General features: G+C 36.2%; 2 protein-coding genes across 4 annotated transcripts in view; one reads left to right on the top strand and one right to left on the bottom strand.

The window, feature by feature from the left end:
- hoxc11a (homeobox C11a) overlaps window positions 1-24,849 on the bottom strand; it is a 108,630-nt gene that overhangs the window by 72,855 nt on the left and 10,926 nt on the right. The window lies entirely within an intron of this gene.
- On the top strand, window positions 1,944-24,061 carry calcoco1a (calcium binding and coiled-coil domain 1a). Of its 3 annotated transcripts, XM_087305264.1 has the most exons (16): window positions 1,944-1,973; window positions 2,060-2,107; window positions 4,503-4,667; window positions 4,752-4,854; window positions 5,847-6,049; window positions 9,425-9,637; window positions 9,827-9,975; window positions 11,414-11,483; window positions 11,571-11,726; window positions 14,758-15,012; window positions 15,107-15,232; window positions 16,223-16,318; window positions 17,588-17,675; window positions 19,639-19,883; window positions 21,425-21,516; window positions 22,149-24,061. In XM_087305264.1, the coding sequence occupies exons 3-16, from the start codon at window positions 4,536-4,538 to the stop codon at window positions 22,174-22,176; spliced, it is 1,956 nt and encodes a 651-aa protein (XP_087161390.1). In that variant the 5' UTR covers window positions 1,944-1,973; window positions 2,060-2,107; window positions 4,503-4,535; the 3' UTR covers window positions 22,177-24,061.

Here is a 24,849-nt window from a genome sequence, read left to right as displayed (position 1 = left end):
GTGTTATATGTGCTAAATTCCTCAAGAAACTTCTTCTGCAATATAATCAGTCATCCATTTAAGCACACCACAAATATGAAAGATAACATGCCTGGCTGATTCAAGCTATTACTCCTAGCTATATGGAAAATAAAGTAGAGTTTAAATTGTAAATTGCATAGAAGACTCTGAAGACACATCTAAAAGAGAGTGACAAATGATAAAACCCCATTTAATTTATGGGCATACACTTTGCTAAATATAAATATGTATAATATATATATATATATATATATATATATATATATATATATATATATATATATATATATATATTTTTTTTTTTTTTTTTTAATCCCTTAGTGGGCATTACACGCAACTACACCCCCACGTCTACGTAAATAGCATGTTTCCTAAAAGTACACTGCCATCTGGTGTTCACAATAAGAACATCAACAAATTAATATTTTGGAAAACAAATGTCTCCTCAGCTCTTAATTTTTCAAGACTACTATATATCTCCCTTTTCTCCTTAACTATTTCTTAAATATATTATACAGCTTTTTATTTAACCTTTAAATTTTTATTACATGCACGAAGCTGTCAATTATGCCAACCTATTTTAAGTGAGCCTAAGTGTAAGACACAAATATTAGAAGGAATTATTTAAGCATGATAGACATTTACCATCTGTTTTTCAGCGTCATTACCAAGCATTCTAGTATCAGGTTTCTGTGAGTCAGCAAGAAACGTAGAGAGTTGTTTACTCAAGCTCAAAGCGTGTATGCTAACTGTCACTGAGGGTGCAGGAATTAAAGCATGATAAGATCTGAAATCATTGCAGACATCGGTCAAACAAGAAGAGAACATACAAATAATCAAAGTTCGGCACGGGAGCATAACAATAAACATTCCAATATTAACACAAAATCCTAACAAGACTCGTTCTTCTGAATCGGTTCTTTTAAATGATTCGTTTGAACCAGTGTGCAGACCGATTCTAAGAAACGAATCGTTGTTCGCTTATAGACTACCACAAGTGCAATTTTATTTTACCATCCATGTAAGGACACCACAAATATGAAAGATAATATGCCTGGCTGATCCAAGCTAGTACTCCTAGCTATATGGAAAATAAAGTGCAGTTTAAACTGTAAATTGCAAAGAAGACCCTGAAGACATATCTAAAAGAGAGTGACATATGAAAAAAATATAATTAAAAAAGTATGTGCATTAACTATACTAAAGGACATTATAAAGGATATTTACTAAAGGATATAATTATAATAAAATTAGGAACGTTTTTCTGAATCGGATCTTTTTAATGATTCGTTTGAACTAGTGTGCAACAGACCGATTCTAAGAAAAGAATTGTGGTTCTTTTTCTGAATTGTACCACGAGTGCACTTTAATTTTACCATATTAATTTAATATTTGACACATACGACGATATTCAAGTTGCTAAAGTATAGCCTATTAACAAATTCATTACAAACATGACGTTTACTCGATTTTATTAAATTTTATTGGCCCAGACACAATAGTTGATCTTAATGGTTTGCATTTTTAGCCACGAGACGCATTCGAACTGACACTGAATCATGGTTTTGAACTGTCCAAAAGAACCATTTCGAGGAAATAAGTCAGATTTCCCATACCAGTTCGTTTCGCAATCGCGTTGCTTTTCGCCATGCGTTTGAACGTACATCCCTTGCATTGGCTGAAATTTGAGTGACGTATTTGCTTAACCTATAACAAGTAAATGGGTGAACGCGATGAGAACTGTAAACCAATCAGAGATCCAATCGCTGTACTGTTACCATGACGTCTCATGTCTCACGTCGACCTTCAAAGCATCTTCCTTACAGATGGGGATTTTAGTTTTTCTGAGAGTCTGAGCAATGATTCAAAACCAGTCAAGGCACTTCATTTCCCATGATGCAGCGGTTCTCTCCGAAGCACCCATGCTTCTGTTTTTGTTATTGTTGTGAGAGGTTCGTGGTACAGCTCATCTCGGCAAATGTGTCAGTGTAAATTAGACTTGTCATCAGTCTCATACACGCTTTCTCTTTTATGACAGAACATCGTTTTCAAGAGGATATTGTTTTGATTACCTAAGCTAAATCGGGTGAGTTTTGCTATACGATGGTTGCGTTTTTCCACAAAGGAAAAAAAAAAAACAGCAGCATAATCAGTAGGACGCAGCTACTGTAAAGACGAAGCATGCCGTGTTTATAACCTCCAGCTTATTTCAAGCGGTCTCAAGGAATACACATTATAAAATCAATTTTAACATTGTTGCTATGTTTTTGTTAAATTGTTGCAACAAAGTGTCCGATCTGCTGATGCATTGTTTTTCTTGTTGCCACGCTGTAGCGAGTAACTTGAGATTGTTTCTAACTTGGGCCTCGCTTTGCAATAGCCATCCACGATTGTCTACGACGCAAAGAAAATATTTGTTTTATCTTCGTTATTCAGCAAAATAAAACAAACTTAATTGTTGAAGCAATACAGAACTTATGCAATGGTTATTTTCTTTTATGCCACAGCAGCCATGCGTCAAGTAAAATTAAAAATGCATTAACGTTTCTGTATTTTGTTTTATTTTTAGTATTTTTGTATGAACCATTTTCACACACTTTTTAATAAGTCATAATGAAGAATCATTTAATGTATTACAAATTGTTTATACAATTTCTCAAACTTAAAAAAAAATGTACTGAAACGAAGCTGCAAGATTCTGACATCAGACACATGACGTCAGAAAACGTCCTTGGTCGTTTCATGGAGAGTCTAAATATGGAGGGTTTAGTTTATTATGAGTTGCTAATGATGGACGCACCTGTCATTGCTTGTAATCCATACAGTTCGCACAGTGGGTCACAGCATTTGTGGCACCTGCCAGCCAGTCACAAATGCTCTCGAAGAGCTGATGTGTGTCTGGCTAAGAAAATCTGCACACATTATCAATCACCCTCAGGAACTCAGCATCTAATTTAACAAACAGTTCCTCTTGACTTGCGCAATGCATTCACCTCTCCCCTACTGTCCTCTTTAAGCCTTGATAATAATGCCCATACCTATTAATGCCTGTTTAATGTTATGTATATATGTAAATGTGGATATAAACAGATGTGGAATGCATATTTATGATTAATACACATGTGCATTTGTGCATATATGGTAAAATAGTTCCTATTGACCAATTGACAGTGTATAAAGTCACCATTAAATCAATGTTGCCAATTATTATTTGGATTATATATAATCTTTAATCAAAATAATCTCTGAAATACAGTAGTCAAAATTTTTTTTAAAAAGTCTATTACTTTGATGAGAGTTGGCTTTGGTCCACTTAAAATTTTGACAACTGTATATACAGTGCATCCGGAAAGTATTCATAGCGCTTCACTTATTTCACAACTTTTGATGTCCACACCTGTCTTTGGGAATTTTTGCTCATTCCTCTTTGCAGTACCTCTCAAGCTCTATCAGGTTGGATGGGAAGCGACGGTGCCATCTTCAGATCTCTCCATGTTCAATAGGATTTGGGTCTGGGCCACTCATGGACATTCACCGTGTTGTTGTTAAGCCACTCCATTGATATTTTGGTGGTGTGCTTTGGGTCATCGTCCTGCTAGAAAATGAACCTTCGCCCCAGTCTGAGGTCAAGAGCACTCAGAAGCAGGTTTTCATTCAGGATGTCTCTGTACATTGCTGCATTCATCTTTTTTATTATCTTGACTAGTCTTCCAATTCCTGCTGCTGAAAAATATCCTCACAGCATGATGCTGCCACCACCATGCTTCACTGTAGGGATGGTATTAGCCTGGTGATCAGCAGTGCCTGGTTTTCTCCAAATGTAACGCCTGGCATTCACTCCATAGAGTTCAGTTTTAGTCTTATGAGACCAGAGAATTTTCTTTCTTATGGTCTGGAAGTCCTTCGGTTCCCTTTTGGCAAAATTCCAGGTGGGGAGTGGCTTCCGTCTTGACACTCCACCATACATGCCTAATTGGTGGATTTTGTGCTTTGACATGCACTGTCAACCCTGGGACCATATATAGACAGATCTATGCCTTTTCAAATCATGTCCAGTCAACTGAATTTATCACAGGTGAACTACAATTAAGCTGCTAAAACATCTGAAGAATGATCAGTGAAAACAATGTACCTGAGCTCAATTTAGAGCTTCTCGGCAAAGACTGTGAATGCTTACGTACATGTCAGTTTTTCAGGTTTATATATATATACACACATACACACACATTTTTAACATTTTCAAAAAATATTTTTTTCACATTGTCATTATGGGGTTTTGTGTGTAGATTGTTAAGGAAATAAATGAATTTAATCCATTTTAGAATAAGGCTGTAACATAAAAAAATATGGAAAAAGTGAAGCGCTATGAATACTTCCTGGATGCACAGTAGTTGAAAAACAAAATGTTCATGCTGGCTTTAAGAATGAGAAATGTGTTCCCTAAAATTGCTTTGGATTTAATGTGTCAATTTTCATTTTAGAAAACACCTCGGGTGCATCACTATTCTGTTGCCATGGAGAAGACATGGAGGGTGGAGTTTCGTAATGTTGGAAGTTGCTACTTTCCACAGAGCAGAGTGGACTGTCACTACACCATCAACCCACAGCACACATGGGCCAGTAATGACTGGATTGGATTATTTAAGGTCAGAAAAGCCACCTCTACAATTTCCAGCACCGATACAGCTTTTTTGCCCAATTAAAGTTGATCTTTTTTCCTTTATCCCCAGGTTGGCTGGTCATCAGTCAAGGAGTACCATACATTTGTTTGGGCAGTAGCTCCATCCAGCTACAAAGAAGGGACCTCTGTCAACTGCTGTGTTAATTTCCAAGGTCTCTAAAGCATTGATTTTGGTGTTCAAGTTCTCTTGAAAGTCAGCTGATGGTCTCAATACAGTATGAATAAAGAATAGAGTGCTTTAGGGACATTAAGCTGCCAATTACAGTTCCTTGCATTGATTCAGCCAACTGCTGGTCTCATTCACTGGGGTGCATTCAGTACATTAGCAAAAGTTTGTCCTCAGATGGCCAATGAAAGAGATAAAAATGCCTCAAAGGAATCTGCCTGTAGTTAGTTATTAGTGGGGATGGGTAGGATGCTCCAAAATGATCCTAGATTTACTTGCTTATTTGATTGTTTTATAATGTGCATACATTTTTTTAATCCCAGTTGGCAATACTTTAAAATAATTAATTTAGAGACAGTGTGTAAAATGGTTTTACCATGCTGTCTTATAGCGTGCTGTACCACGAGCATAGTAAAATACCACATCACACATTAAATTGTTCTGTGAACGCCCTCTAAGAAACATGTCTAATCAGTGTTTAGTGGATCCTGATTATTCCAGAATTTCTATAACCAAATGGTTGACTAATCTTTGAGACATTAGATCGTTTTTGACAAACAAATACATAATAATAAAATATAAATACATAAAAAAGCTATACTTAAAAAAAAAAAAAAAATTGTGTGATTTGTCCTATTAAGTTTTTGCAATCTTATGCGTCTGTGAAACTGTCAACAGGCCTGAGATTTGCACATTGCAGAATGGCAGCATTGTAATTTGTGGTGAGCGGTGGCGATGGAGACAGAATGTGTTTAAGACCTCACAGAGACACCAGATGAGGTCATCAGCAGTGCCTGGGGCTTCATGAGATTGTGTAGGAAATCTCCAGCCTCACTATCTTTGAATAGCCAGACAGGAACTATTCAAATATGTGAAGCTTACATTCAAAATCAGATCCCAAGCATGATGATTGCTTTGTTTATATTTTTTTAGCTCTCTGTTTGGCCTTTCACAGCTTCCTTTTCTTTCCCCCTTCAGCTTCTTACCTACCAGGGCCTAGTGCTCAGCAGTACCAGTTTGTGTATGTGGATGGAAAGGGAGAGATTTGTTCTTGCAGCGCTGCCTTTACCTTCTCAGCACCAAAGCCCCTGGAAGAGCTGGTGACCCTGGAGGAGGAGGGTCAAGGAGAGGAAGTGGGCGAGGACATGTTGCTGGTCATCCCTAGAGCTCAGCTACTGCAGGTCAGATGAAATCGAAGAATGCATAAATACTGCAATACAGTTCATTACACACATATGATTATACCTGCTTCTGCCATTGAACTAAGCACACTTCCCAATATGTAACGTCATGTCTCAAAATGAAATGTTCCGCAGTTACTAATATATGGAATATCTTCTTATTTAGCAAAACATAATCAAAGCATTTTGACGAGTCAAGATCTGAGTAAATTGGATGGTATGCAAACAATCTGGATATTCAGCGTGGTTGATTCAAGAGAAATGGGCTCAATTAAACTGACTAGCCAAAATTGTTATGGAAAGGCAACTGGCTTAGAGTCTCTGCAGTTGCTTGTGGGTTGCAGCATTGGTGAAAATTTACAACAGTGGCCTGAGGGGGAACAATCCACAAACCGGCAACAGGGGTTTGGGCTTTCTGTGCATGAAGGCATTGACGGGTGAGCCATCTGTTCTAAACCGACAGAAGATCTACTGTGGCACAAAGCACACAAATTGGTCATAGAATGTTAATGATGCTTATGAGTGAATTGTGTCTGAACAGTATCTAAAGCGGTGTAGCCACAGACCAAAGGGTATGTGTTGACCCGTCTACCACCAACACTAGATTATCTGAAGAAAATGATGAAGAGTTCAAGGTATTGTCATGGATTCAAAGTTCCCCACATCTCAATCTAGTTAAGTGTTTGTTAGATGTGCTGGACCAACTGGTTCTATGCAAAATATTCCCCAGATATCAATCCAACTGAGCATCTGTGTGATGTTCCTCACCTCACAACATATACAGTACTTAAGGATCTGCTGCAAACATCTTGGTGCTAGATACCACAAGACACCATCAGGTTCCTCACTGGATGTGCAGTATACCAATGTTGATTTGGCAGTATTTGGAGGACCAACAGCATCTCAAGTAAACCAGAAATTGGTCATTATGTTTTGATCATTGGTATATATAAAATAGTAATAATAATAAAACAACAACAGTATGTTTACAATACTAGAGTAAGAACATTGCTCATATTTTTTTGTAAAGCTCTAATATACACCTTGCAAGACATGGTAAAAATTAAAAGGAGAGAAACCCCAGTGTATTGCTACAGAAGGCTTCAGACCTCAGACAGAGAGTCTCCTTTCAGCATTTTCACAATGCGCGGGTTTGTTGTGTGGTTTAAAGATCACATGAATATCTTAGACGCCAACTAGTCTATGTTGAGCCTTCCGACCAAGTCAATAATGGCATTTTGTTACTGGTGTAGCATTGTCACTGTCTTACTTCTCTTTGTTATTATTCAATTAACTGCAGTTGTATTTTTGGAGCAACAGCATATGTAAGAAACACATTTAAGCTAATTATTCAGATAATATTATCACATTTAACTATATTTAATGGTTTATTATATCATTGATTTACATGGTCTGCCACAAAGACACATCAGATTGTTATGTACAGTCCTTTTAAGGTTTTTCCTGAATGATGTTTAACAAAGCAAGGAATTTTTCACAGTATTTCTAATAATATATTTTTCTGTTTGTTTTATTTCATCTAGAATAAAAACATTTTAAGGGGAAGGGTTTTATAGGTTTGTTTTGTGTTCTATATTTGGTACACTTTTGTTCATATTTAGTATCTCATACCAGCACAATTGTTATTCCTTTCAGTGCATACTACCATTCATATGACTTTTTTTGTGCAATTTTAAACATGCTTAATTATTTTGTCCCACTTTATATTAAGTGGGCTTAACTAATATGTACTTACACAGGAATTAATAGTTTGTTACAATGTACTTATTGTGTAAATACATGTATCTACTGTGTACTTATGCTTGATTAAATGCATGTATGTAATTACATCTGTAATTAACTTTTGTAATTACATTTGTAAATACATTGTTGACCATCCCTTACACTTTAACCTACCCTTAAACCTACCCATGCCACCAAACCTGTCCATAACCCAACCTCTATCCCAACTCAGAAGCACCACAATTGTTCTCAAATACATGATAAACACAGTAAGTATGTTGTATTTATTTTTTTGATGTAAATAAATAGTAGTTAGGGACACTTAATATAAAGTGGGACCAATTACTTTAAATTAGTGACATAGAACACGAAAGGCACAGGTCATGTAATCAAGAGGAAGAAAATTCTAACATTTCTCAAAAAAAAAGGTGCATCTATAGCACTACTACAAGAAGCGCATTTATCCGATAAGTAACATTTGAAACTGAAAAGAGATTGGGTCAGCCAGATATACTTTTCCTCGTACGCGCCAAATAGCAGGGGCACCACAATTCGTGCTAATTTCTGGTCTAATTCTTGGAAAACATATTACTGTAGGCAATGTATAAGCCCCAAATGTGGACTGCTCTAACTTTGTCTCATGTCATCCTAAAGTTTAATCATCTCTGCAAAAACATTGGCTTCTTAGGAGGCGATTTCAATAGCATGCTTGATGGAACTCTGGATAAATCCTCATCTCAGATTTCAACTGATTGCAAATCATCACATATACTGTGTAGTACTTGTAAAAGATCTCGGATTGGTGGATATTTGAAGGGAGCTGCATCCTAAAGACAGGGATTATGCTTTTTATTCTCACCCCATAAATCTTACTCAAGATTAATAATTTTTTTAATACCATACGATTGTATACATTATGTGAGTTGTTGTCAAATTGGCCCTATTGTGCCGTCTGACCACGGCCCAGTTTATTTAGTCCTTGATATAAGTATACCTATTCAAAAGTCTATTAATTGGAAATGTAATGTTTATCTCTTAAGTAATATTAATTTCTGCTCTTTATTTAGACAGAAAATAATTCAGTATTGGTAAAAAAATCAGAGCTCCCTAGTTTCTCCTTTAATAAAAAGGGACGCAGCTAAGGTTACGTTGCGAGGTCATCTTATTGCTTATGCTGCTTTATGAAAAAAGCTTAGGATACAGAAAAAACATTAGGTCAATATTATTAGCCCCATTAAACAATACTTTTTTTTTTTCGACAGAACAAACCATCATCATTATACAATGATTTACCCTAACTTGCTTAGTTAACATAATGACCATTGATAAGCCTGTAAATGGTACTTTAAGTTAAATACTAGCATCTAAAAAAATATCTAGTTAAATATTATTTACTGCTATCATGGCAGTAAAATAAATCAATTATTAAAACTATTATTATATTTAGAAAAAAATTAAACAGAAATTAGGGAAAGATTATATAGAAGCGCTAATAATTCAGGAGGGCTAATAATTCTTAATTCAATTGTATGTAATAAATATAATATTTTGATTAACACCATAAAGAGGTAAATAATCAAATTTTATTCAATTGACCCCAATCATCGTCTTCTCTGTTGTTCCTCCTAACAGAGTCGTCTTCAGGAGTGTTTAAAGGAGCGTGCAGAGCTGCTCCAGGCTCTAGAAGCTGCAGACCAGAACGTGGAGAGGGAGAAAGGCAGAAGGGAGAGAGACAGAGGGTCCTGGGAACACACACGCAAGGAGCTTGAAAGGAAGATCGACGATCTGAAGGAGGAAGTGAGAGAATATAGAGAGAAAGTGGAGGACATGAAGAAGAAGCAGAAGGTAGTGTAAACACTCATTTCATCAGCCTGTGTGGTCAGCCCTAGGTCACAGTTGTGTGCATATTTTGTCTTGACTATGTTTACTGTTGTATATATGTTCACAGAGAGAGAGACACACACTGGTAAAATGATAACAGCTACATATTTTAGTTTTACTGTTTAGTGTACTACCATCATGTCTCTCTTTTAGGAAGTTGAGGATTTAGGCGAGGCCCTGACAGAGGAGAAAAGAGCCCTGCTTGCTCAAAAAGAAGCGAATGAGCAGCGAATCAGAGAGCTTGAGGAGGACATCAAAATACTGACCCAGAGGGGCTTGGAGAGAGAGACTGACTTAGAAAGGTGGGAGGCTTTGTATCTTCTAGTCTTTGAATGTACTTGTTTGCTATATATGACATGTCGATGCGGACATAGGGGCCATTTATTTACGACATTGTTTTTGGGCAAATTCATGAAAACTGTTGCTTGTTTGTTTACACAATGAATTGTTTCTAAAACAAAGGTTTTAAAGTGCAAGATTTTTTTAATGTCATCATTATAGCATCCATGTAAACACCCAAAACTTTTCTGTTTTGTAACATTTTTGTCCTCCAAGTGTAGCTTTACATTTTGTTTAGAATTTCATGTTTTCCATCTCACTAGCTACGTAGTCAGAACTGTCAAGAGCATCTGTGCTCTGTCTCACATCTTTAAATGCCACCACACACTCATTGCGTGTCGTCATTGTTTTCTGAGGTGAAAGTCATTTATTAAATAAGAAAAAGATCCACGCTGCTTTTCGTATCGCAGCAAATTCCATTTTAACTGTTGATATTTGGCACCAGTTAATCAGAAAGTGACGATTTTGTTCTCTTTGACTGGTTGGATGGAAACGCTGCTTTATTCACACATCTTTTATGCATTATTCAAGTTTTGCGCATAAAGTTAATTAGCATTTTGGAATTTAAACATATGTAGCTAGTGTTGATGCTTAAAACTCTACAGATTTAAACTATTTCAAAACATTAGTGCGAGACAAGTGACACAATTTTATGGTGTCCTTTGTTATAAGTTTCTTGTACTATAGTAATAATAAATTATACAGTTATGGTACATGCAACTGAATCTTCTAAACATCAACTTAACATCACTGTAACCCTATAGTACAATTATTAAGTGAATATCATTCAGTGTGTAAATGTATAGTAACGAGGACATTGTAAAAAAAAAAAAGTGTAACCATAACCTGTGCCTTTAAGGAATGTAGTAACATAATCAGCTAATAACAGATATTATTGTCAGAAATCATAACTGCAATAAGTGTACCATGATTTATGTTTATGATTAATGCGGCACTGAAATTCCAGCAGCTAAAATGTATTTTGTCAAATCAGGAAAAAAAAATTTTGATTGTAGTTGAAATAGTTTTAGAAGGCTGAAATCAATGACTGAAAACATTTGCATTTCGAAGAGCTATTTGTTTGTGGTGCAAACCACACTGCTTGTGTTGTAGTGCATGCTTGTTTTCACCTTATATTAGCATATCTGAAATGTGTTTTTAGTGACCACTTGCGATCAATAATCAAGATTTTGTATTATTATGATTATTATTTTCTCATTAGTCAAGTATATTTGCAATTAATGTGTTTTAAAAGTAAATATTTCTACTGTGTTCTCTGGGTCAAATCAGGCCATGTTAGTGTTTCATATACTGTGCACATATGCATCCACTTCTAAACAGTGTTTTTATTGTCTCGTTGAGCTGCATGTTTTCATTGGTTCTCATGTTTGCGATTTGTAGGATGAGGGAAAGGGCTAAAAAATCAGCAGCTCAGAAGAGGGAGGATGAAGATGAACACAAGAACCTGAAGGTTTCTAATCTAATACCAATGCAGTTTTTTACAAATAGAAGAGATGTACATGCTCATGACGTGTCATTGTTTTTTGCATTATACTAGTTAAAGATGGAGCAGACAGAGAAAGAGCTGCACAGTCTGTCAGCAGAGTTCCAGAGTCTGAGAAGCTCATTGGCCCAGAGAGACACACACGCCCTGCAGCTTAGAGACACCATCACCACCCTCACACACAAACTCAACAGCGCTCACAGGAAGGAGGTAACACTTCAGCAGTTTCACACCCCAGCTTTCACCTTGAATGTCTGAGGAGGTGTACACAGGATGTCCTGTCTCAAAACAGTGATTTGAAATAGTGATCTTAAAGTGCATGCTATTTTTATAAGGGGGACAAAGTTTGACTGATTTGTATGGTCCAGACAGCCCCTGCTGGTAGATTGTATAACTGCACAAAAGAGGCTGAAATCATGCATTATTGACAATAATATACAGGGCTCAAAATTAACCTTTTTGCTCAGTAGCACTGGTGCTCCTCACTGAAAAAATTTGGGAGCACTACACCGTTACTACAAGTTTTATATTAACAGATTTACTTCATTTAAAATCAACATTAATCAAACTAATAAACAACAACAAAAAAATCTTCATGCGCCCACACACTTCTTGACATGAATGAAACTTAGTTACTGATAATAACTGTGCTGTTCTCACAGGTGGTGTCTGATATTCCAAAGACGCTATTAACATTATTTGCATACGTAATCTTAATAGCAATACCGATCTTTTCATGAGCTGCAATATTAGGTTAATCTTAGTGACTGTAAGCCCTTTTGCTATGGTGTACACTGTGCTACATTTTACATATAGCTGCCAGTTGCATGGCTGACTGCATGACAATTAAAAGAAGGATAAAATAGAATCTCTCAGGCTTAAAGGGCACCTATGGTAAAAAATCTACTTTTCAAGCTGTTTGGACAGATCTGTGTGTTGGTATAGTGTATAGACCGTCATACTGGGGTGATATGAACACACCCAGTCCTTTTTTTTCAATTTAACTACAAAAAAAGGGTCGGCCAATTGGAGCTGTTTTTAAATCGATCGCACCATTACGTAGGTGTGCGATCCCCCCGCCCACCGAATTGATTGACAGCTGCGCGCATTAACATGTTCCGGTAGTCACGTGTATATGTCAACAAGACCAGGCAGACATACGCAAAGCAACCGGGAATAAAAGGTCTGTTCTGTTCGCTAGGATCAGCAATCATCATCAAATGTGATTAAGAGTAAGTTTCACATGTTTAAAGTGTTTTAAAACAGAGTATGTATGTAACTAATTACAGCGCTTTACTTCATCAGCACAGCCACGTGTCAGAACAATTATAAAAGAAGACGCTTCAATCCCGGTTTGTGGAAGTTAAATCAGGTTTAATTTGTACATTAGAATAACAGATATCCACACAGTACTTGAGGTTAGCCTTAACTAAGCTAAGCGCGCTGTGTCTGTCTGCCTGCCCGTGTGTGTGTGTGTCATCTGCGGTGTGCGTGTGTATCTGTGTGTGTGTGTGTGTGTGTGTGTGTGTGTGCGCGCAATTTGTAACGATATTGTGTGTGACTCATCAATGCAACTTCACAATACTGATTAGTAAATGTTAGTTCTTACTGTAGTATCTCACAAACGCTACGTGAGACCTTCTTCCTTTAAGTCTGTCTGTTGTCTGACGCAGCTGAGGGAGGAGGCATTTAGAAACAGTAGGCGGGAAAGACTCGTCTTAAAGGCGCAGTACGACAAAACCACCCCCTGCTGGAAATCAGTATAAAACAGCATCTTGTAAAAGGTATAATGAAAAATCTGATGGGTATTTTGATCTGAAACTTTATATACACATTCTAGAGACTCACAAGACTTATATTAAATCTGAAAAAAGGGGTAACCTAGGTGCCCTTTAAATAGTAAAGATGTGGCAAACGTGGTTACCTGCAAACTCCGTCACACCAGCTTTACAGTGAATGCTTTAATAATTTTCACAGCAGACAAAGATGTATTCTGCATAAATGTCTTCTAAATCCGCGCATGCGGTGAACATATTGCAGTGAAAATGGTCGCACGCCAACGTTATGCACAAACGCTCCCAATTATTTTTTGAGGTTGCATAGATAAAATTTCAGCCGCATGTGACCACAACTGTCGCAATTTATAGCCCTGATACAGCACATGAACAGAAACCTAGGTGTACATACATAGATGCAAACAAAACTAAACAAATACTAAATGTAATGTAAATGTAAACTAAATGTAAGTAGTCATTACAAGGCTTTGTTGTTATTAATTGTTATTAATTACTCCTCATGTTGTTACAAACCCCTGAGACCTTTGTTAGCCTTCAGAACACAAAGATTTTTTTAGGATAAATCTGAGAGCTCCCTCATCCTCTATAGACAGCAAGGTTCAAGGCTCATTCAAAAAACAGATACCAAAAGACACCAAAAACATCAACAACAGTCATGAATGTGCACAAGATACTGACACTGAGGAAAGCAAATTGTTGAATTAAGTTGTTTTTGTTTGTGCACACAAAACTATTCTCGTAGCTTGATATTTTTCATTTTAAACCACTAAAAGCATGGTCTGTTTGTGGATGTCTTCTGGTACCTTTCTGGACTTTGATTGAATCTTGAACCTTGCTGTCCATGGAGGATGAGAGCGCCCTCAGATTTCACCTAAAATATGTTAATTTGATGATGAAGACAAACAATTGTCTCAGGGGTTTGGAACAACATTAGGAAGAGTAATTAATAATAATTTTCTATTTTTTTGGTGAACAGACCCTTTAGAACTAACACTTGTCAGCAGTATGAATGGTCGAAGCATTGTCTGATTTGGCTGTGCTGCAAATATGATAATAATATTGTTAAATATTCAAGATTTGTTTCTCAGATATGCACATTTGACAGTAGAATTGAATTCAGAGTTGCATGGGCTTAATTTGTGATGCTGAGGTAATTTTATTATTAACAAAAACAGCACCAACTCTAAAAAAATTATAACAGCCTCATGTTTTGTGCATTTACAGTTCTTATAATTACTCCCGAAAATTTGGTATAAATTTGGCACACACACACACACACACACACACACACACACACACACACACACACACACACACACACACACACACACACACACACACACACACACACACACAGAAATATATGAAAAGATAGCTAAAATGGACGCCAGAACTGTAGTCTGATAAGGGCATGACGTTTTCATGTTTGTGTCATTGTTGAGCAGGCAGCCAATGAATTGGCTTTGAATGAACTCCGAAGTGTTCAGGAGCGTCTGAATGTTAGTGAACACTGTGTGGAGACTCTGAGGGGAGAGCTGAGAGACATGGTTGCTCAGAGAGACAGTGCACATGCTGAGCTCCATCAGGCCCGTCTGCAGGCCGCACAGCTCACACTTCAGTTAGCAGATGCCAGTCTGGCTCTGAGAGAAGGCAGGGCCAACTGGGCACAGGAGAGAGAGACACTGCAGCAGAATGCTGAGGTACATACAGTATAGTGAAAATGTATATTAAAAACAAAACCAAAAAAACAACTTTAAGATTGTTTTTCATATAAGTGATTGCATAAATTTTCAGATTGACAAAGTGCGTCTGGAACGCCAAAATGATGAGATCCAGCAGAAGGAGGAGATGTTGCAGAAGGCAAGGATGGAGAGAGAGAAAGCAGTGGTGGAGCTGGGAAGAGAGAAAGATTGCAATCGGGTAAACAGAAAACTCTCTTCAGGGTTCCCAAGGGTCATGGAATTTTTGATTTTAAAAGGTCTATTCCAGACATTGAAAGTCAGGGAATTTTAAATATTTTTGTCCAGGCCCGGGAATATCAGAGACTTTTGTTTGTCGCTTAAAATTAGATTCCATTTATCAAAATGTCATTTTTCTGTACTTAATCTTGTTTTTTATTATGTTGTTTCACACGTTTTGCCTATTGTTGTTTTTTTCAGTGCCATTTTATTCCTTTCTGCTTGTTAACCAGCAGTCATCAAGCTGTACCTGTTAACTTATAGAAACATGTTAACAAAATGTAAATTTCAATAGCTGTCTCGAAAATGACCACGTCGATGACAGGGTGTTAGACTGTGTGCTCATTTCTTTTCATTTATTTAAAAAATCTTGATAAATTATGTTGTTGCTTTCACAATAGCTATTACATTGATGAAAAATTCCAGCTCAAACTATTTGAATATTATGAGCACTTTCGACTTAATGTTGTGCTTTATTTATTAATTAAGCACAGTAACACTGTTTTTCCATTCATTATAGGCCATGGAAATTCAGCTTTTTAGGCAGTAAAAATCATGTAAAAATAAAGAGAATTTTACATCTGGTATAGATTGGCATGTTTTTTTTTTTTTTACAAGAAAGACTATATATAAAAAAAAGCATATAAATAACATTTACTTTAAAACTTAAATATAAACATAATATTAACAAATGGCATGCAGCCAAATCAAGTAATTAAAAATCAGTAATTAAAACTAAGTTTTTAGACCTGTCTAATACACTTGGGAGTTAACATGGCCAATATCACATGCTTATCATTTGCTTGCAGAAATTTGACTAGTGACCTATATTTGACGTTTGCTATTTAAATTGAATGTAAATGAAGGTGTCAATATATGTTTGTAATGTCAAGTAAATATTTGAAATCATGAGTCTTGGTTTTTTTTTTAACAAATTTGTGTTGGTGTATAGGTTCAGCTAAGTGAGACTCGGCGTGAGCTTCAGGAGCTAAAGGCAAGTCTCAGGGTGGCTCAGAAAGAAAAGGAACAGCTGCAAACAGAAATACAGGCAAGATCTATTTTCTGTGCCATCATGTTCTTATCAAAGCTCAAAAGTCTGGTTCGCACAGGTCATACAATAAGTTCGCAATAAAGTTGTTTAGTGTTAGTTGTCCTCACTTTCTTGGTAAACAAATATCGCATTCACAAGAGCCTAAAGGCAATAGCAAAAACATGCTGTTGTACTAGTTTTAAACCACAGAACAACCTGTCTCTTATGGGTATGTTTTGTTCTTTGTGTGTCTGACAGCTCAGGGACCCTGGTTTTAAAGCAATTTTCCACATAGTAAATGCACTTATACTGGAAACTGAGCAGACAAGCAGACCCACGGGACTTAAATACAGAAATCTGAAGCTTGTATTTTTGTTAGTCTTTGCTTGAATTCTTAAGTAAAGAAATCTTACGTGAGCTATAAACTTTATCCTTTCGGAGTGGATGAACATCTGGTTAGCATGTTACTGTTGTAATAATAGTGAATGGAGTTTGCAGAACATGGCAGTGTATTCAGGGATATGCAGTTGTGAATCCCCTTATGATATCCATTTTCTAATACCAAAAGAAAGTAACTGGGTTTAGATATTTAGCTAGTCCTAGTGCAAGGTTAAATTTTTATAAAATTGAATTAAGGAGAAGCAAATTTGTCACAAGAGTCTCTTGATTTTTGAAAGTTTATTATCATCGCTATAGGCTTTCACTGTAATGTATTTCTAATTCTGTCTGATTCTATTGGAAAAAAAGACACATTCACTTTAGGTTATGAGCTGAAGAAGAAAGTTGATAAATTCTCTCTATAGTTGTGCTAAAATAGAAAACAGAAAATGAAAATGTTATTTAATTTAAAACCACAATCATCAATGTAAAGGCCCTCGTGTTGATTCCTAGGTAAAATGTGTACCTTTAATGTAATTAAGTTCTTTGAATTAAATCATCTGCCAAATGGGTTCATGTAAATGTTACCCCAGAATGAGTAATTCATTTTAAATACTGCAAGTACTTCATCTCATACATTTTTTCAATCAAAGTTTGGAACAAACATTACTTTAAAAATGTATATGAGACTTAAGACAAACTTGAGAGTTGAGACATGATCATTTTATGACCAAAACATTAGGTTAGCGTCAAAACTCCTAACTGGCAATAAGAATTGACTGAAATCTAATCCATTACACCAATAGTTTAGGGACAGGGTGATGAACGGTATGATATTTTAAACCCAACAGTATGACATTATTTCACTGTATACAATGTGAGTTTTGTTATCTTTGTGTGTGTGTGCAGGAAGTGATGGAGTACAGCCGTCAGCTGGAGAGAAGGCTGGAGGTGCTGAGCGATTGTAAATGGAGTGAGACGGCCCTGCTGCAGAGCAGTGAGTCACTGTGCTTTCTTTAATTCTGTACAAACATCACTACACAACGACACTATTGTGGGTCTGTCTTCTTTCTTTATTGCCCTCACACAACAATACCACAGAACTGCAGGCAGCAGACAGCCACATCATAAAATGCCACACACCACTGCACAACACTGCGTTATACGACCCTGCACAATCACAAGACTTCAACATTGTACAACACAGCACACTAACACCACCTCCCGGAAGCATGCAACTCCACAAAGTTTCAGTGGAAGTTACTCGGTTTATTGTGCTGAACAGGATTTTGACCAGTATAAGCTTCAAAGTTGACATAACTTTATGCTGATTATAGTTAAAAGTCTGGCTTGACATTGCATAAAAATGAAGCTGTGAGCAACAGGAAAACATATCATCTCTGAACTACACTATAAAAAAAAAAATAAAATAAAAATATATCTTATATCAGCAGCAGTTAGCAATGTACCAATCAAGAGCTTGTCTGTTGAATGCCCAGGTGAAATTAAAAGGGGCTTATTAAAAATAGTGTACTGCAGCATTTATTACAAATGATTTATCCATGCTTAACACTTCCTAAAATTTATGATGACTTGTAATCTTTAATGATTATCAACATCTCTTCCTGTCTTTGATGAGGTGCTTACCAGCGTGAAGGCAGGACAGTTCACATAAGATTAGAGCAGCAATTGTAAACTACAATGATCCAATCAATTCCCTGGCATTTTGTCTTGTTTCTTTCACTCGGATATGCATCATAATAGGCATGAAAAATCTGAATTCCTTTTTCGCATCATGTTTAACTGTTTTCGTCATTTATAAGCTTATTTTAGCATCCTAGCAATGTCAAATTTAATTTATTAAATGTATTTTATAAAAAAAAAGTTTGTGTTCATGTTAAGTTAATGCTCAGGCATTTAAATTATAGAGGTTTAAAACAGCGATAGTTTAAATAAGGAACACACTCAGCTTGGTTGATCAGTTTAAAATTGATATTTAAATATTTTATTGTTTTATATTGAATTAGTTCCAAATGATAATCAAATATTTTTATACACTATTTAATATTAAATTATTTAGATTTTTTATATATTATTGTAGCGACATTCACAATTATATATATTCACATAAATCTCAATTAAAGTTTATTTGTTTTTTGCTTTTTACAATAATTATTCCAAAGCAGCTTTATAAAAAAATGCATGTTATTACATTACAATCAAAATCAGAAAGATTTAGGGTGTTGTCTATAGAGTGGACAGTATATACACACCCATACACATAGTATATAGTGTACTTTTCAAAAAGGTGATGTCTATAATACATTGTCAATGAAGTGATCTAATCATTACAATAAAAACAATAGCTGCATCCCAAATGGCACACTAATGGGTTTTTTCCTAAACAGAAATTCAAACTGTGTCCCTAATGAGGCTTGACGTTTGCCAAATAAGTGAAATAAATGACCGACGTACTAAATAATATCTTCCATGACTAAAACCGCATTCACCATCGGGAGCCGCTATAATCACTCTCGTAGGAGAATACTGCTTTTTAAAATCCAAAATAAATAAAGTAGTCCAACATGTGCGCCAGATAGCTCTGCCTCTTCCGCTATGTGAGCTAAGCTGCGATCGTTGAGTTTGTGAAGTGTCCATCAGTCCACACTTTATTTTACCCGTTAAATGAGTACATCATCTGGGTAATTAAAGTGCACTTATTATTTTTAGTTTAGTATTAGTATTGTTTTAGTTTTCAGTGTAAACGCACTTCTTACACTATTTATAGTAAAAAATGGCGTTGAATAGTGTATAGGTATGTGATTTGGGATGCACCTACAGTGTGTATTGTTTAATGCTAAAGACTTTGTGCTATAAACATAAATAACTGATTTTGTTCTGCTTGATTTTTTCCCTATAATTGGTCACTTGTGAACACTAATCTGTGATTGCGGTTTTAGGTCGTGCTGAAAGCCCACTGCTGTCTGATTCTGAGGATGAGAACCCGGAGGCCTTGCAGGACACACACTCTTCTGGGCCTCTGAATCACTATAGTCTGTGTGAGCAGCCCCAGTCTGACCTGCTGCTCCCAGCCACCCCACCACCCTCTCCCAGACATCCCTCCACAGTGGTCATCAGCCAGCCTGCACCCCTTTCATCTCCACACCAACCCAGTGCTCGCTCACACACTCACAGCTCTGAGTCGGTGAGGGTTTGTCATCATCAAGGTGTTGATTGTGCAATTACAGCCCCTCAAATCTGATCAAATCAAATGGCACAAAAGAAGCTATACATTTCTCAGTAATTTATTTTGCACTAAAATTATTCAGTTTTTTAACCTTCCAAATTCTAGAAAGAAACTTTAGTATATACACATACAATTATGTATATGTCAGCCCCGTAGGGGGGTTGGGGTGGTAAGACTCACCCCTCACTGACAAAGGTCCAGAATTTGTCCCATACATGTGCTCATTTTTCCTATTTTGACTGCTAATCCATAATAATTCTGAAAATAACTAATCGAAAAAGGCTTTAAAACCAAGCAAAATCCTTTGTTGGCTGTCGGTATAGAATTTAGGATGCTGAATTTGGCAAAGCTTGACTTCTCGTTCTTAGGTCACCATGCCAAATTCAGCATCCCAAATTCTGACTGAGAAAAGTTGAATGTGCTGGCCAGTTTGTTGTTTGCCTAATAAATGAAAAAAGCTACATTTTAAATCTAAATCTTTAACAGATTCCTGTTTTTTCTAATTATATATGATGTGATAAATTTGGTCATATTTCTTTATTCTAAATCTTTGGAAATGATATTGGTACATCAAAAAGTGTGGTTATGATGACCATCCGACAAGTTAATTCAGCTAAAAATAGTGCTTTAGATGCGACTAAAATACAGTATTTAAATCTTATAATTAAATAGAAAATGTGGTGAATTACTGCAAAAAGGTCTAGAGCAACCCCTTTGACCAGACTGGCTACGGACCTGTACATAATTGTACTAGTATTTAGTATTTGTTTACTTATTTTTACGAGACTCAATCAATATGTCAACTTTAACTTGTTCTATAAGGAAAGCGTCACATTGACACTTAACAACTTTCCCGATTAATTTGTTAACAGATTAATACAAATTCAACATCCTTATAAAGATATTATTAAAAATGACAATTTTGGAGGCTCAGAAAGCCTTTCTTAAAAAAAAGAGCTCTGAATGTGGACTTTGACTATCAGATGCTAATTTTGATTTGTTTATTGCATTTTTATTTATTCTTTCTATAATTTTTGTTGAAACTGACCTAAAAGTTAAAAAAAAAAAGCATTTCTATTTTATGATACAGCAGAGTTATAGATTGAAAAATGTCTGTCTATTCAGACTTGATTAGGAAAATATCTGAATAGAAAAATCATTTGGAAATGAATGATCTTTTACATGCACAGCTGAATAAAATAATACTTTAAAGCAGAATAATATTTTAGACTCTGTGTATTGAAGACCATAGAGGCGCTTTGAGCCAGAAGCCACAATTGTGTCATTCTCTAAATTGTTAGCAATTCCTTTTAGCCTTGACTAATAATAATAAGTATAATAAAACCTGATGCTTTCAGGTACAAATACACTTAAACGTGATTGAATGAACTCATGTCAAGTAGTTCATAAAGATGATGGAAAAAATCTGCTTGCGTTCTTCAGACTTGCCAAAACAGAGCCTTTATTCATGTGTATGTGATTGCATGTGTGTTTTACAGGAGGAAGAGTATGAGGCCGCTTTGTCAGGCGGGCACAGCTCTGGAGAGGAGACAGCTCTTCTCCTGCCTGACAACAGAGACACTACCCTCGGGTACAGCACGCACAAACACACATTCACTGTCTATAAACCCCATCAGTCACACTGTCGTTATCTGTGACCTGCAGACATGGGCTCAGATAGATTTTCACATATACTCTTACACAACCCACACAAGTAAATATGTCACTGTCGCAAAAACCGCTCGGCCCTTCTCTCTCCTGAACGCCTGGCTTTATATCTCCCTGTCACAGTCTGTCTCTTTTTCTGTCTTTGCACACTCGCACACGCTAATGCAGGCCTTTATTTATGGTGACAGTCCGAATATGGTGAGGAGATGGAAGTTTTGAATACCACCTCATAAAATTAGTGAGGGAGAAGAGAGCGAGAGAAAGGATAGGGGGAGTTCTGTGAGAGGAGGACAAGAGGACAGATAAGTTGACAGGAAGCTGTAGCAATGATTTACGGAGAGGGTAGTCAGCGCTCACCGGCCAATTTTCAGCATCATTAAAACCCTTTCTCCCTCACTTCTCTCCTTCGCCCTCTTTCTTTCTCTCCCTAACTCTACTCTTCTACCCCCTCCGTCAGTTTCGCTCTCTCCATCCATCTCTTTCGCCCCTATGTCATCTATAAACGCACTATTTCTTCCCAAACTCACACTTGTCCTGTTGTGTGTCGTCATGCAGAGAGCTGGCTGAGAGCCCCCTGTGGTGAGAAGCAGAACTGCAGGAATGGATGGCCTTTGCAGCGTGGACGGCTTTGCATCAGCGCAACACCTGTTAAGAGTTTTGTATTAAGAAGCATTTGCGCTTTATATTATATTGACATGAGTATTTAAATATGCAATTTGCTTTACACTTTATATGCACTTAGAATATGCATAAGCTGTTAGACCTCTATTGTGGGTGGCACACGGTTTTACAGTAACTTGCACGGACGTGTTATTTTACACATATCAACTGACAAGCAGAAAGCGTCTGTAATGAAGCAGGTTGCATATGAAGAGAAAGAATTAGTGTGTGTTTCTCTCTCTCTGTGTGTGTGCGTGTGTGTGTTAAGGTTATTTCAGTCTATCTTTTCTTGTGTTTTATTTGAGTTTAGTCATAAGGCTTTTACTTCTGTAACACTATCATTAATCAGCATCAGCAATAATGTAAAGCACAATGATATCGAGATCCTTGCAGATTTTAGATTTAAGATTCGTTTGGGTGCTCTTCATTGTGTAGCTCTTGTCGTAGAAGTTTTTGGAATCTTTAGTTTGAAGAAAGATGTGTGAATATGTGCAATGGAGTACACCAGCGACTGATTGTCCCGTTATTATGTAAGAGTAAAGAACGGCACTTTTGATTCCTTTCAGGAAGTTTACCCAATCTCATGCACAAGACTTTCTTTGGAGGAAATCCACTTAAGCATGGATGATGTGGTCATTAAGAAGAGTTTAAGTAGTCACATTGTAGTCATAATATCTAATTTAATGCTTTGACTTAAGTTTCATGCATTGTATCGAAACATTAAGAATTGAATTATTATTTGTATGCAAAACATACCAAGACAGACGGCTCAAGCACTTGGGTGTTCCTCTTGGTGTTGAAGATACACACTAGAAAGTTTTCAGAATGGACTTTGAATTGAACTGCTTTAAATTGTGCCTGACGAAATTCAAGGACTCTTATATTTAATTCAACTTAATGTGTGATGGCTTAATGGTGCATCACGTGGATCATGTGGTGAACATTATTTAGCTGTGCTTAGACTTTGCTGAAGCTCATTACCTGAGGAAAAATTCATAAATTTCCAGACACAGTGATTACATTTTAATTACATTCACAGGGAGAATATTTTAATGCATATATTAAAAAGTGAAACAACAAAGGGGATATTATGAAAAGGCATTATGCATTAAAACATATACCTGTTTTAAAATGTTTGAAACATTGGGCTCAGTGTACTCACAGAACTTTCATTTTGTTTGAATGATTTCTTGCTGTTTACTGTAGGTCAGGTTTAATTGGTTCCTATATGTTATTTGTCTTTTATACAACATGTCATTATCTGTATTGACTTTAGAAGTGATGTAACCATTACACCTCACTGAAACAGGTTTTTGCAGTCGCTCTGTATCCATCTATTTACTGTATTTGTATTGTATGCTTGACCAGATTTTACTCTGATAGTTTTTAAGCTGTACTCCAGAGAGTCATCTTTAGTGTCAGAATATATACGAGACTAAAAGCAGTTTTATTTTCATGAGTTACACTTCCCCTGAAATCTAACCTGAAAGCCCTGTTTAATCTCCCAGTAGATGCAGTAAAACCCTAGACAGCAAAAAAAAAAAAAAAAAAAAAAAAAGAAAAGAAAAAGATTCCTGTTACCCCCACTATATAATACAACAGGAAACCGGACATTCTGTAATGTTTAAGAGACATTGTCATTTCAGAACACAGGTAATTTCAGGGCAGTACAATCAAAGAATTGGATTCATTGTTTGCTTTTTTGTGCAGTTATTCCTACTTTTGCATACTGTATCTAACTTGTTTTTAGGTTATGCGGTTCTGTTCAGGGTGTGGGATGGGTTTCATTAATAAAATAATGTAATGTTTTTTGTGTTCATTGGCTCTTCTTAAGCATTGAATAACATTTTGTAAAATAATATTTAGGAAGTTAATTATAGCAATAATTTCTGCTTTATAATAATTTATAAATATATGTTTATTTTGCATTACCTATTATTTACCTAAAATGTTGAAATCTATTAGAAAATGCAGAAATTTCACTTGCAGTACAGTTTTTTTATGTTAGTATTGGTCAATATTGTGTATTTATTTGTTCATCTGACTAATTTAACTTACAGTGTTGCAATGCAGAGCTTAAGCACTGTATCAATACTAATGTATGAAAGTGTTATTAATTTTTATTGATTTAAATTTATTTAAAAGGATAGATTTTAGCATTTTAATGCTTTATTATTTAAATGGCCATGAAACCCCCCTCTTACGGTTCAAGTCTACCTCTGAGTTTAAAAAAAAAGCTTCCTGATGGGTATGGAGAGCTGAGAACAGAGGGAGGAGTGGGTGTGGTCAGTTAGCTCACAAAATAAGACAAACTGAGGAGACGCATGATTTTATAAGTTAAAATTCAAAGAAATAAACAGTAAGTAATTTAATGCCTTGCTACATATGTTATTCGTAATTTCATATACACATAACCACAATTTGTTAGATTACTATAAAGATAATTATGTTTATATACACACTATAAATGAGAAGGACTTCTCTCCTCCTCAATCCCCGGGTCTGAATGCAGACACATTGGATAGCAGTGCAGCAGGTCTCTTTCCCTGTCTATTTCAACCTGTGGTAATCTGGAGTATTTTAAAAATAGGCAATG

This window comes from Danio rerio, chromosome 23 (genome assembly GCF_052040795.2).
Source record: "Danio rerio strain M-AB ecotype USA chromosome 23, GRCz13ab, whole genome shotgun sequence".
NCBI classification, from domain to species: domain Eukaryota; kingdom Metazoa; phylum Chordata; class Actinopteri; order Cypriniformes; family Danionidae; genus Danio; species Danio rerio.
This window is presented reverse-complemented; position numbering and strand designations above follow the sequence as displayed.